General features: G+C 40.3%; 1 protein-coding gene across 2 annotated transcripts in view; it reads left to right on the top strand.

Annotated features, from left to right (window-relative positions):
• Positions 1 to 14,652, top strand: part of LOC135167718 (uncharacterized) — a 127,252-nt gene that overhangs the window by 63,007 nt on the left and 49,593 nt on the right. The window contains exon 3 of one of the 2 annotated variants that reach the window (XM_064131212.1): positions 9,264 to 9,302. The exons of the other annotated variant lie outside the window; for it this stretch is intronic. Within the exon in view, the coding sequence (XP_063987282.1) occupies positions 9,264 to 9,302 (39 nt within the window). The remainder of the gene's footprint in view (positions 1 to 9,263; positions 9,303 to 14,652) is intronic. 2 annotated transcript variants of the gene reach the window in all.

A 14,652-nucleotide genomic window follows, 5' to 3' on the forward strand; every position in this document is an offset into this window, starting at 1 on the left:
GTAAACACCCACTGGAAAGTCCTTTTTACTCAGGTCCTTCGTTGAGGTCCGTCAGCCTGACAAAGCCGCCGCACAGTGGAACGCAGAGCCTTCGAGACAACGTGTACGAAGTTGCTCGGGCTTCACGTAATATCACGGCTGTGGAACGCAGCCCCATAACCTCACTCCCCCGTTCACCTCTCTCTCCTTGCGAATTCCACCTGCCTCTTCACTGCGAGTTTCCACCCTGCCACTATGTCCTACGATATTCCCTCCACCTCCACCTCCTCGTGTTCGTCCTCCTTCACACAGCCGGTTTCGCAGTGGAAAAAGACGGAAGTTGACAAATATTTGAACGAGAAATAAGAAAAAGTGTTGAAATTAAGATTCTCGTTCATTTATTATGAAGAATGGGGAAAAAATATTTCTCGCGAATCGAGATTTTAATTTTTTCAGTTTCCCGAGGAGATTTTGTCGGAAATTCTGTACATTAATTTATGGGATGGTATGAAGAATGCGGGAGAAAATAGTGACGAGGACAATGAATTTAATATTTATTCAGTATTAGTTATTTATGAGCTTCAACTCAGAAAAAAAAATATTTTTGTGAGTTGTGAACATTCTATACATTAATTCCTGGGTGAGGATAAAATGTACAACCATAAACTCTGGGCAAATTAAGGGCTGCAATTAAATTAGTGAAATGAAAATTAGAATCGCCAGTTGGTTGAGCGTAATTATGTCGAATTATGAAATTTCAAAGGAGAAATTCCACTTCCTCAAAATTTCAAAACCGACTCCCTAAATTTCCGCAAAAAATTCACATCCACAAAAAACCATCACCCTACAACATCCTTATAATATCTTATCCACATCTCCTCCATTAATTCCCCAAAATATCCATAAATAAACGCTGTTTATCAGGCCGCATAATTAGTCGAGAGTGTCTCAAAGATAAAGGTCATTTGTCAGGGTCATTTGTCTCGATATTCTCGGGCCCTGTGTTGTTGCTGGGGGTTGGGGAGAATGTACGAGTCAAATGGAACGAGTATCAAAGAGAGGTGGAGAAGGTGAAATGGCAGGGGGAGAGAGTGGTGAGACGTGTGCGTGAAAGCGTATCGTAATGTACACCCATTCCGATAAGACCCCGGAGAACGGCGCCGTAGCCGGGCTCTCCCACTCGGCAACTGCGCCCGAGCTTTCCTCTGAGCCTCCCGAAGGTGAAGGGAGGAGAGAGTAACGGAGAGGAGGTGCAGCACAGCCACGACAAAGGACGGGTTATGTTACGACCGAGTGTACGTTACCCGTGGAAATGCCTTTTCCCTCCTCGCACTGCATTCTGTATGTCTCGTTCATATTTTTTTTTTGTTGAATAAAAAAAAAAACGAACACTGCGAGCTTTGTGGCCGGGAGTTATACCAATAACTGGGGACGCTCTGGGTACAGCGGATATACTTATGTATTTGCATTTCGATGGATACAAGTCCCGTTGTATTTCATATTCCGGAAAGTTGTAGTTTCCATCCACTTTTTATCTGATTTGATACGATATTCATGCGGTTTCGAACAATGAGAAGATGGAGAACCCCATAATTTAATTACCCTATGAATATTGGTACTTGTGTGGAAAGTTCGAGCTTGATGGAGTGGATTTTACACATCCAGTGCGCAAAATAAAAGCTTTGCGTACGGTAAATCCTTTTGAAATATTATTTCTGCGAACGAGTGGGTAAAATTACTTTCTCGCACGGTGTGATGAGAAAACATAAAATTATTATATTTTTGAGTGCTTCACATCATCGCCACTGTGTGTAAAACATTTTAATTTATCCACAAACAATAACAGTGCAGTTTTTTATAAATCCATAGGGCGAAACTTTTCGGTGTGCATTGTCTTAGGATATGCTTAATCCTTCTATTCACAATTTCATCCATTTCCCCGGTAATTGTCGCTCTCCAGTTGCATTTTATCATCCAATTTCAGCGCCGAGGGCCACTTATGTTTTTACCACTTCCACCCCCCCCTCCCGCCCCATCTGCCCCCTTTCCGTGTCAATTATTTTAGTTCTCTACTATCTAAATCCCCTCGGAATGAGAGGAGGGAATTTCCATTTATACGATAACGTCTGTCTTCATTTGGGAGGTGAAAAATTGGGGCACCAACGAACAAAGAGAGAATTCATTAATCATTAAAATTTCTTCACTCTGTTTTTCTACATTTTCCATCCCCCTTTTGTCACGGTACTCCCTCGGTGTGGATAAAAAAAAATATCACCATTATAATAAAATCACGACAGATAATGGGACAGTATGAGAAGCTTAGGGGAGTGACAAAGTTGAATAACAAGTGGATAAAATATTATATTCGTCATTCTTCTCGGTGAATAAATTCACTTCACTTAAAAATTCGTTCATTTCGGGGCATCGGGTCCTCTGGCAATGAAAAAATGTCCATCATTCATACTTTTTTTTCATACGCTCCACCATTCTCAACCATTCTTCTCTCACACTTATTTCTCTCTTTTCGTTATATTTCTTTTTATCATTTTCTCTCGCTAGATTCTTTCACTCTTTATTTTTCCATCTCTCTTCGGCGCATCCACACAGTCGTCGCGACGATATTTTCGTTGGCCGATCGACCGTGCGCGTCGACGCCTTCCTGTTATCTCTCCTCCGAAGCATCTGTATGTGTTTCCCCGACGACCGCGATGGGGGGATAAGGGGTACGTAGACTCATGGAGCTCACGTGGATCATCTCCGGTGCTTGGACAGCTATCGCGAGTCACCGCGGTCCGAGGAGAGCATCTGTTTCGAAAAAAATTTAATGCCCCAGCCTCAATATTTATTCAGGGATGATTGAAAATTTAACCCTTTCAGTGCAGTAAATTTTCTGCAGATGAGAAAAATTTTAAAACAATTGGGATAAATTTTATAAATAATTTCTCTTCGTGCGGAGCGACCGTTTTTGTTTTGGCGTTATCCCGGATGGAAGTGAATATTGTATGACCCAAAGCAAGACCCCGGAATAAAGGAGTGGTGGGTTGCAGGGGGGTAAGAGGGTGGATGATAGGGATAGAACGAGTCTGAGGGCTCTGAGGCGACGTCACAAGTTCTCTCGGCTCATTTCCACCTCGTGGTGTTGGTTGCCATCTTTCACATCGCATCCACCCCTACCGATGATTAAAAAAATAACAGAAAATGTGACAGTTTCCATTATTAATCTCCACATTTTTTCCCATATTTTCCCGACAAATATAACTTTTCACTTGTGCATGCGTAAATTTGCCCTTGCCCTGGAATATCGATAGCGAGAGTGACTTCACTGGCGGCTGGATGAGGGTAAAAGCGAAAGGAAAGATATTAGAGTGGAAGAGAGAGTGAGAGAGAGAGTCGCTGTGACGCGTTGCTAGGTTACCGAAACCACCAGGGTTACTCTACGTAAATTTCGCATCCTCTGGAGTTGATCTTTATGACCAAGGTTTCGATCGGTTTTCCTTGAATTTTAGATAAGCTGATTAGGCATTACGGCAGAGGGTGTAATCTGGTATTACGTTACACTTTGAGTTACCTGGGGTACATGATTTTAGGAGCCTATCAACGATTTAAGATTTTGATTTTTTCGGGAGGGGAAAAGGGAAAACTGCCTTTGATTAACGATTCACAAAAGGGGATTTTCGGGGGATCTGGGAGGTGATTTGAAATTCTCTGTGGGGGAAAAGACAGAAATTACTCCACTCTGGATTATTATATGGTAATTTGTATTCATGCATGCCATCCAGAGCATTGTTAGACGATCCACTCGAAGAAAAGAATAAATTTACGTCGGCGACGCGAAATCCAAACTATTACGTTAATATTAACTACGAAAATAAATTTAAAAAATGCAAATTTGAATTGATATTGACAGCTTCGATGAACATTAAATATTTCTAATTCTGTTTTACCCCCAGTCTCCCATGATAACCTCGACAATAAAAAAAAATCCGGCAAGAATAACCCCCGAAGCCCTCGAAAACTACCCCATTTACCTGAAAAACCCGACGAGCATTTGTTTTAAAATAACTTCACAAAGGCTGTTTATGAGACAATAAGTGCATGTCCGTGGTGAACAATTACATGAAAAAAGAAGTGAGGGAAAACGCAGAGAAACCCCCGGCAAAAAAGTGGCAAAAGAGTTAAAGAAAAAAAAAAAGAAGAAATGAAAAACAATGAGGACTCGACTCGACGAGTGCACGACTGCGGAACAATGCAGTGGAGAAAGAGATCTCGGGTTTGCTGGTGGTATACAGTCCATGTATAAGGTGCAACGTCGGGGCTACCACTGGCACAAGGTTGGAGAAAGGCTTGCGCGCGAAGAAACGATTAGTCTCCATTCACACGTTCATCTTCCCTCCCACACCATGACATGCACAATCCGGTTGTACACATTTATGTGGATGATTGTGGTGATGGGGGGGTTGAAGGGGTAGTTGGAGTTCTCTGGATACACTCAGGCGACAGTGTGGCATTGTCCGTTTATTACCGTGCGCCTATTTTCCTTCACATGAATGAGTTGAAAACAGAAAGCTCGAGTGCGAAGTCGAGTACTCTCAAGGCCTCTTCACATTTAATTTCCACAATTTCTTCCAATTTTCCACTTTCCCGAAACAATGGTGGAAATAAAATAATTTTTTCAGAGTGAGAATAAATATTTTGAACTGATGGAGTGCAGACGTTGGAATACCAAAGTCAATAAAATTCGGGCGAATGGAAAATAGTAAAACAGCTGACAGAACTCACCAATTACCGATAATAATTACATTACACACTGATTGATAATAATTGTGATGAAACTCAAAGAGAAGACATCGGAATTTGTCGTCACTGCGTTATTTTCTGGCAACGTCGTTGTGAGTCATTGAAACGTGTAATAAAATGGAGAAAAAAAAATTGTGAAAAGCCTGTGGCTGATGGACGATGTGTTTCATATATTCAAGAGCTCTCTTATAATATTTCCCCGGGTATAACCCCTTTTCTCGTCGCTTTTGACGTCTCCACCCCCGATTCAGTCAGCCGCGTTGTGTATAACTGGATCGGTGAGCAGTGGCCACTCAACGTGCGGTCCGCATTTTCGCTCACTACCCCTCAGGGGCTAAACACCCTTCCCTCCAGCAGTGCCAATCCCTTTTACAGGGATGTATGGACGAGAGTACGCGGCTGGCACGAATTAAGGGGCATTCAGTGGAAATCACGACTCTATTCCCCCTGAATTTTTCTTGAATAATTGTTTCGAAATAAAAAAAAAAAATGAGTCTACGAGCGCTGAATTGCGAGGGCTTGTTGTACTTTTTTTTTCGCTTCTGAAAAAATTATTTCGACCGCAAAAAGCAATTATGGTGGAAATGGAGAAAATAAAGTGCCCGTACGTGTTCGATGTTTCTTCTCTCTCACACTCGCCTGAGGTTTATTTCATGCTATCGAATAATACGCCAACTCTCTGACCCTCGGTCATGATCCATTGTTAACGAAGCTTTCGGTTATTAATCCCCCAGCGATACGCTCAAATGCGTAGAGTGCCAAGTTTTTGGGTAGACCCTACCCTCCATGAAACAGAGGGCTTTTTCGGACACCGGGATCCAAGGATTACGCTTTGTTTCTACGTCTGGTAATCTTAATGGAGTACAAAACAGAAATATAAAAAGTCTTTTTTTCTCTCCTCGTGAAGATTAATCCAAAGGAACATTTTCGTCCTCGAGAATTTCTTCGTTAAGTCTCATTTATTGATTTATTGGGCGATTATTTATTTCGTTAAATACGAAGTCAAATGTTCTAGAGAGAATTTTTTGTCGTGACTCCCTGCAACTCCCTTTTTATAAATTTCTCTCAATAGGAAGCAATACAATCCATTCTCTCTCGTCGAAGAAGAATGTCTCCTCGAGTAAGAAAAATCCAGGTGGTCTTTTATGCGACACAAAGGCCAACCGATTGCAAAGACAACATTCTAAGGGGGTAACTGAATACAGCGTAGGAGGAAGGGATGAGGTAAAGGTGAATGCAGTATCTCGTATGATGCCGCCAGAGGAGCATTAAACAGGTGGCCACGTGCCCATTAGCGAAGCACTTCGCACGTTGCATCCGTGCAATAACGCATTTATCCACGCACGTGCCTCGACTCTCGTTTCCATCGATCGACTTTCATGTGGATAATGTTAATGTTAATGTACACTACCTCGAACATCAGCTGCTTCGATCCAGAAGACGTCAGGGTGAACATTGAATAACGATCAAACAATTTTTCACGGAGGGAGGAAAACATTTTTTTACGGTTTCGTGTCTTATGGGAATGTTTATGGGGATTTAGAGGTGACAAGCACATAGACTTGTCAAAATATTTTTTTTGTCAGTCCAGATGGAGATAAATATTCAGTAAAAATGGGAGAACTAATTTTCCCGGTTTTTCCGGTGATTTTTAGTGAGATCTTCGATACGGAAAAAAATTAGACTTGGGAAGCAATCTTTTGGGATAAAAGTACCCTTCATCCCTCACTTCACCCCCTGGAGGTCTTATTTTAACCTAAAATATCTTTTCGGATACCTGCGCATTAATTTATTAATCACAATTCATTTTATGAATCACCAAATTTCATTGGTGATAAATTAATCACTATCTGTAAATTCCACTCTGTCAATCAATTAATCCTCCATTTGATTTCAATTTTCCCGTTAAATTCCACCTCCTCAGTCACCCCCATTCAATCATTAATAATTTTCCCCAGAAATCTCCAGTCTTCCGCATCAAAGTCATTTTCCGCAACGCGTTACATCCCGTCTGATAAGTTGTCCGTTTCCTCCGTCAGAATCCATCCATTTTTTATTCTCCGAGTCCCTCACACGCGCATTCGCAATCTCTCCCTCCGCCCCTCTCCCCCCGCCCCTCTCCCCTACCCCTCAATTGCAAAATATCCAGCACCGCGAGTACATACAATTCTCTCCCCCCTGTACTATTCTCATCTGCTCCCAGTACTTTCAAGAAATCTCCGACTATCACTCGTGTACATAAGGGGATTATACAGAAGATACGGGATGAGTCGGAAAAAAAGAATCTCAAGAAAAAAAAAAATACGAAGAATGCGAGGAAATCCGGTGGCAAACGAGATTGACCGGATTGGTGGATTGTATTCTATTTCCTCAGCTGGAACGAAACTGACGCCAGCGGTAATGAAACTTTTTAATCGCCGGGGGCCACTTTTCCAGATAAAAGTGTAACACACCCTGACAGAGCGAGGATAGAACAACTGGGTTGAAGCGAAGAGGCAGTTAGAACATTTTGTGGCAAACGTTTTCAACCCTGTTTTCTTTTCCCCTCTTTTACCCTTTTTTTTTTCTTCACCTTTTTTAGCAAACTTTTTACCTTCGTTTCTATTTGTCTTTCGCATTCTCCCCTACTTTCACCTACCAAAAGAGGTGGTATCCACCTCCCCCTTCTGCCCCCTTCACTCCCACACACACATGTCACAGCGTTCGCCGTGATTTTTCACTTGGTTGAGGCACTGCTTTGTGGAATTAAATTAAAATAAAGAAATACGGGAGACAGGTGGAGTGGGGGGGAAATTACCGGCAATGAAACGCATGTTTTTGTTTATTTCGGTAAGCTTTTGGGGTGAAAAAAAAGCCCGCCAGTTTGTTTTTACCCTTCGGCTTGGGGTTTAAATTGGATTTTCTTGGTTGAGAATTTTTAATTACCGGAGAGATATTTTGCTGGTCTGTTTTTTCATGTCCATCGGTTTTTTTATTTGTTAACTGGATGCTTTTATTTCGTAGGAACGTTCGGGGGAATTTTTCACTTGTATTTTTAACCGGCGTACAGTCAATCACATTTCAGTTTCAGTCAAAATTTAAAAATTCACAATGGAACGAAGAAAAAACATTAGGAAGTGGAAACATATGTATTCTGTGAAATTAAATTAAACTAAGGAACATGGGCACAGAGATGGGCGGGGTAAAGATACCGACGTTGACACACACGTTTTTATTTATTTCGTTCTGTGTTAAAAAATATCCAGTCGTTGGTTTCTTTTCTTACCCTTCGGCTTGTGGTGTTAAATTAGATTATCTCAGTCGGGAATTTTTAATTACCACGAAAATATTTTTCTGACATTTTTCATGTCTTTGAGGTTAACTCTTTGCAAAGTAGATGTTTTAATTTTAACGTACACTTACGGGAACAATTGTCCTCGCAAATGAATTATTCTCTCCTCGAAACATTTGTATTACTTCTTCCCAATTAATTTTTGGAGTTTACGCTTTTGCATTAAACATTTTTGTCCTCACAAATTTTTGATTTTTTTTTTATCGTCGGACGTTTCAATTACATTCATAATAAATCTCGTCTGAGTAATGAATAGCACTGGATTTTCCTCTGGAGCAATTTCACTCTGAAAATTTATGAATTTTTTCATTAAACGTTTTAACGATTTTCATCGCAAGTTTCTGCGTTCTGTATCTCCGGGTTACGATAACTCTTGATTAAAGTGCGTTCGATGGAGCTGCAAATGTATGTATGCATGCAATTTTTTTTTTACTCCGTCTTTCTCTCTCTCTCTCTTGTGCTTTCAGTTGTAGGTTTTAACCGAGAGCTTTTCTGTATCCCGATATAAATCTGTGCGGCATTGGAAGGCACGTTTTCATCGGATTCTCGAGAATCTCGTTCTCAATCTCCCTCGGTCTTCATTCCAACGTGAATTTTTATTCGTTACATCGTCTATCCACTCTCGCCCCCTCCTCCACCCTTTGCAATCCCACTCGTAGCATCTATCTCTCTCTAGTTTCTTCCTCTTTCTTTTTTTTTTATTTCCCTGTCGTTTTATCCTCTTCTTCATTCGCCACTCTAGGAAATCCGAGCGAGGCCGGATATCGCCTTTCCAACCCGAGGAAAATAATTAACTGCCTGCCGTAGTGGAAATTCAAGAACGTTTGTTCAAGTTAAGAGATCACTCACTACTTTTTTCTAATAATTTTCACGCTCCGGCCTCTTTGGCTTCGTCTTTATTTCCCTTTTTTTTTTCAAATGACTCCCGGTATTTTTCACTCTTTGCACTCCAGGTACGCATAATCTGATATATCCCATTAACTTTATAGGGTTTCATCCATCTTTTCTTCTCGGCGAGGCCCTCTTTTTTGGTTTTAATTAGATTTATCACCCTGTTGACGGGGATTTTTAATTGAGAATAATGATTGCCGTAAATTCATTAACATCCTCGATTATGGAAATTGAAATTTATTGAGTGCTTTATTCTCTGTTGCAGGTACGTTTTCTAGGGATGAGCGCGAGGATTTACCTGTTCGTAAGTTGATGAAGCTTTTATTTTCTTGAGGGGAAATTTCTCCGGAATTTAAAATACAGAAGTTTAAGCACAACGTGTTTTAACTGAAGAATTGTTCAGAAATTTTTCACCTAAAAAATCATTGCTCACAAAATACCAGGAAATTATTTGGTTGAAAAAATTCTCTGAGATTTTTCACGTTAATTTCTGAATTTAGAATTTTATTATTTAGATAATTATTATTTTTTGCGAGAGTCGTTAGTTTTCTTGGGGTAAATTTGAAGCCAAGTTTTTCACGAAATGGAAATCAAATTTTAGTTGGCTAAAAATATCCCCAAAGCTGGAAAGATTGAATCCTTAAGTAAAATTTATTTACCCAAGAGGTAATCACAATCTGTTTCCCACGTAAAATCCAGTTGTGTCGTGGGTGATGTGTTTCCCTCACCTAAAAGATACGTAATTGAGGGAGTGAGCCCGGTTGCCCGAGCGTTAGGCCTCTTAATTCTCCCAATAAAACGGCAATTTCCGTCTCCACGTGGGCTCCATTGGTGTCACCATTAAAGCCATGTGCCACCTGGGATCCGTGGAAAATAACTAAATAATAAATTGGCCCCGGGGGGAGAAAAAACGAGTGCCCGAAAAAAAAAAAATTGTAAGAAGGTTCATAAAAGCCCCCGGCTTCAGACTTCGATGCAGACGAGGGGAAAAAAACTATGTGCGCCTCCTTTGTCTTGAATTCCAACATCTCCAAAGGGCTTCAATGACGGTGATAACCCTTCGACACTTGAATACCGAACGCGTGAGTGAGCGCTCAATTGTGCGTTCCAGAAGGAATGAGAGTTGTTGAGCGCATCGGCACATTTCATACTGTCAATCATAATTTTTTTTTTTTTTTTTCATCGATGACTTAAATGAATGATCAAAGGCAGTGTCGGTCTATCGATCGCTCATTGTACACCGTCGAAGTGACGGGGCACTTTTATTTGAAGGTTTGACTGGACCGTTGATGACGGGAGATAAGAGGAATGCATATCTCAATTAAATTATTCAATCTCCATTCGGCTGGAGCACAAGTGCTCGTTACAAACTTTTAAAATTGTTGATCAAGAATTTTTATCACTTTTTAGGACATTTCATTACTGAATGATTTTATTAGTAAAAGTCCGGGTGAATAGAAATATTTTCATCCTTTCCCTCGGTATTTTTATTATAAAAAAATATATCTCAATTGAATTTCCACTTTGAACTCTGGAATTCTTTCCTGGCGACTTTTCTCGTGCTGGCACTAGAAGTTTTTACATAAATTTACTATTAACTATCACTGGCATACACTCCCTCATTCAAATCACTCAAAAATCTCAAGTTCTTTCTTCCCTAGCAGTTCATGACACCATTAAAATATACAAAATTACACCGCAATACGATGTTTCAACAATGGCGAGTAAAATCGTGTAACTCGAAAACAGCCGGTTAATTTACATACAAACACGCTATTACAATTTTCATACAGCGTCCATCTTGTGTATGCCGTACACGACCATACCGTTACCCCGTCAAAATGACAGTCTCCCTCTTTCGCAACATAACCCGCGCGGACACATAAACATATACCCGTAAAATAGCCACACGTGGGGGAGTACTTAGAGTCTATGTGAAATTGTCAATTACACCTTGCAAATGTTAGTGGTGTGGAGTAGTGGTGGTGATGGGGAGGGTACAGAGGGGTGGTCGTACGGGGTAGAATCCCATAACTGCGCGTTAAAGTCCTCCCGAAACGGTCTCACTGCCTTTTCAGTCCATCCTTTAATGCCCAACTCCAGGGAACCGGGTCATTTGATGTTTCAATGACGTCATCACGCTGTTATTGCGGTTAAAATAATATAAAATATATAATGACTTTATTTCAAATGGCTTTCTTCAAGAGAAATAATTCCTAGAATTTTTTTTATTGGGGGATTTTAGTCAAATGAAACGTCTCTGGGTAATTTTTTTTCTGTCACAACAAATTCAACTTCGTTCGGTCATTTTTTTCGCTGTGACATTTCACTCCGGAATTAGCAAACTTTTGCTAGTAATTTTTACTCAACTTTTCTCCTCGTGTTTAATTCGAAATAAAAAAAGTACAATGAAATTTTGATGTAAAAATGACGACAGCACGCTGTTATCATCGTTAAAAGTGTATGGGGATGGTGTGAGGGGACGCGAATGAATATAAAACATTGGATATTTTTCATTTAACAGGCAGCTACAACGCAGGGTGGCTACACTCTGGGTATCGTTCGACAGCTGGCAGTGGGCTCTCGAAATGCGTCGGGGAATATGAGGACCATCGCTTCGAAATTCGTAGCTCAAATGTAGCGCGGGGTAAGGGGTCAGTGGGGAGGGAGGGAGGGTGAATACGTGGCGAGAACGCCCGGTGGTCAGAAGGGGAGTGAAATATATTTCCGATTACACTTCGGGTTACAGGTGGCACGATGGATTCCCTTTACTCTCTGTTGAATCGTTAGCCTCGTATTTGCTGAACGGCTTTATTCATTTTTATTGGGAGACGGTTTTATCTTTTTGGGTTTTTCACTCTTTATTCGGTCATTTTTTTTCGGAGATTAGATCGATCACGACAGATGGACAGAGTTATTCTTTTGTTGAGGCAGATTTCTTTGGATTTTTCTGATGGGGGTTATGGGAATTAGGGAATTAATTGAATATTCGTGGGGATATGGCAATATTGTGACTCGAGACGAGGGATTTTTTTGAATTATTTGCTGCAACAAAACTTTACCCGTTTTCTCTAATTCGGTAATTTCATTGGGAAATTTAATGTAAATATCCCCGAGAAAAGGACGCTTATATGATTAATGTTGAACTGGCAATTGTATTCATGAGATTTATGTACAGAAGCCCGCATGTAGAGCAAGTTGCGGTTGAACAGACATCGCTTTTCAATCAATATAAACCGTTACGCTGATGATGAAATCCGTGGACATGGTTAATTAGTCGACTTTTCCCGGATGTATCCCTCTGCGGTTGGTGGACAAACAGGAAACGGATGTAAATACCGGATCAGTCCTGTACCCCATCATCCCTCTGTGTTGCTCACTACCTCTACCCTTCCTCTTCCCCTTCCCACTCATCCATTCTTGTTTCTCTCGTTGAAGAGAAGTGGACGGTATTTGATACCGAGTTTTCGATATTTCCGGGTAATACCATTGATGCAAGTGCGTCACGTTAACCGCACAATTTCACATCCGGATCGGTTTTCATGTAAAAATGTTTTTTTTCCTCGAATGAGATGGAAAAAAAAGCCGAAAAATTCGAAGGGAATTGTTGTTGGCTGCAGCTGACGTATCAATTCTTTTAATTTATTGATGAGAAATTCAGATTTTCTGCAACAATGGTTTAAAATTTTTGGAATTGAATGAGAAATATTTAATCGTTCGGCGAATACGAAAATCCAACGGCTGAATCAACTTATTCATTAATTGAATTTTCATTTTTCATGTGAGAATGAATAATAAATGGACAATTTCTGTCGAAATCAATCACATGTCGACAATTAATTGGAAAAAATTAGCTGTGAGTTACGAAAATGATAATCAATCGAATTAAATCAATCCCTTTACGAAGACTGAATTGAAAAATAAGTAAAATGCACTAATATAAATAAATCCAGCAACAAATATGAATTTAAAAAAAATCAACAGCTATTTTTCTCCATCGTAATAATGAAAACATATTTTTCGCCATTTTGAAGGGACTAAAAATGGTGAAAAAAACATTATTGTCAGTGGTTTGAGAAATAGCCTGGGTCAACAAGTCCACCATAACTCTGTGTTGAGAGTTCCTCCACCCATCGTAACCCCCGAGATATTTTGGAACACGTTCCAACGAAGTGCCCAGGGAATATGCTTGGCCTCTGGTGACGAAGAATGGATGAAGGGGGGTAGAGAGGGGGTGGGATAAAACGAAGCAATATGGCTGCTCGCTGCAGCAAAATTCCGAGTTTCCCCTGTCGTCTAACACCGGAACGCCAACAACACTCAGATATATAGGTACGAAAGAGAGTGAACGGAAAAGGTGAAAGGGATGGAGTGGGTTTCTGCAACACATTTTAACTATCCAAATTTAAGTTGGAGGTAAGTGCCTTCGCTCGCACGAACTAAACTTTTTCCAACGGGGTGTTAGAATTGTATTTATATGCTAATGTCAGTGGAGTAAAAGGGGTGGTTAGACGATACTCGCGTTCCTCCAGCATTTTCTTTCATTCTCCTGGAGTTTTTTTTTTTACCCCACGTCTATTTTGTCGGTCTGGAATGCGTGCAGATTAATTTTTAAAGAGTGGAGTGGAGATTTCATTTAAAAACATAGTACTAGTGGTGGAAAAAAAAATTAAGTTATCAGATATATGAAATTTAAACGAGATTCAGAAAAAAATGACTGGCCAATTGTCAAAGTCGACTTGAGCTCCACTCGAATGAAATTACCCTGAACCCCTTGAACAAATTACATTTCATAATCTTACCGCCCAAGTGAATAAAACTACCATCCCCCCAAGTCCCTGGTATTCCACCGGGGCTACCTCTCGTTGAATTCAAACCTGTCAGAGTGAAGTTTCGAGGTCATGAGGGTAGGGAAAACGATCAAGTAAATGTGCATTACCATTTGAGGGAGTCCATCCCACTCGCACGATCCTGATGCTCCAGCAGCAGACAGTTGCCCAAAAACTCCCCCTCTAATACACTTTTTTTTTTTCCCTCCACCGGTCGTGTAATCCCCGAAGCGCCGCGGAGAATACACCCGCTGTACAAAACGTAATTTATAAGTTCAACTCTCTGTAAACCTCTCATGGAGTTCCTCCCCCATTCCACGCTTGAAACTTGTGGAGTGAAAACTCTGACAGACTCCTCTATCTAGCGGATCATGGTTTTTATTAAAAAATGATGAATACACCTGATAGGGATTTGGGGAGTACATTTTTTTTTTAACGTCGCTTGAAAAAACGATTTATCAACGGGAAAACTCAATCCATCTATCCGCTCCGGCATCTCGGATTCTCGTTGGCACTGATCGAATATTATTTTCGATTTAATCAACTTTCGGTTGTTAAAAAATACTTTTATCCGGTTTTCGTTCAGTTCGATTGATTTTTATAACTCGAGATATGAAAAATCATCCTGTGGAGGACTCGAATAACCGGGATTTCGTTTTAATTAAAATATACCTCTTGGAATATTATTTATATCAAATATACCACCAAATGTATACAAACAATTATAAATACAGTTGAACTTTAGTTTTCGCAATTTTTCAGTCACAAAAAAAAATCTTTTCCAACGCAAAAAAAAATGTTCTCCTCCGGACAATTTTCAGCTCT

This window comes from Diachasmimorpha longicaudata, chromosome 11 (assembly GCF_034640455.1).
Source record: "Diachasmimorpha longicaudata isolate KC_UGA_2023 chromosome 11, iyDiaLong2, whole genome shotgun sequence".
Taxonomy (NCBI): domain Eukaryota; kingdom Metazoa; phylum Arthropoda; class Insecta; order Hymenoptera; family Braconidae; genus Diachasmimorpha; species Diachasmimorpha longicaudata.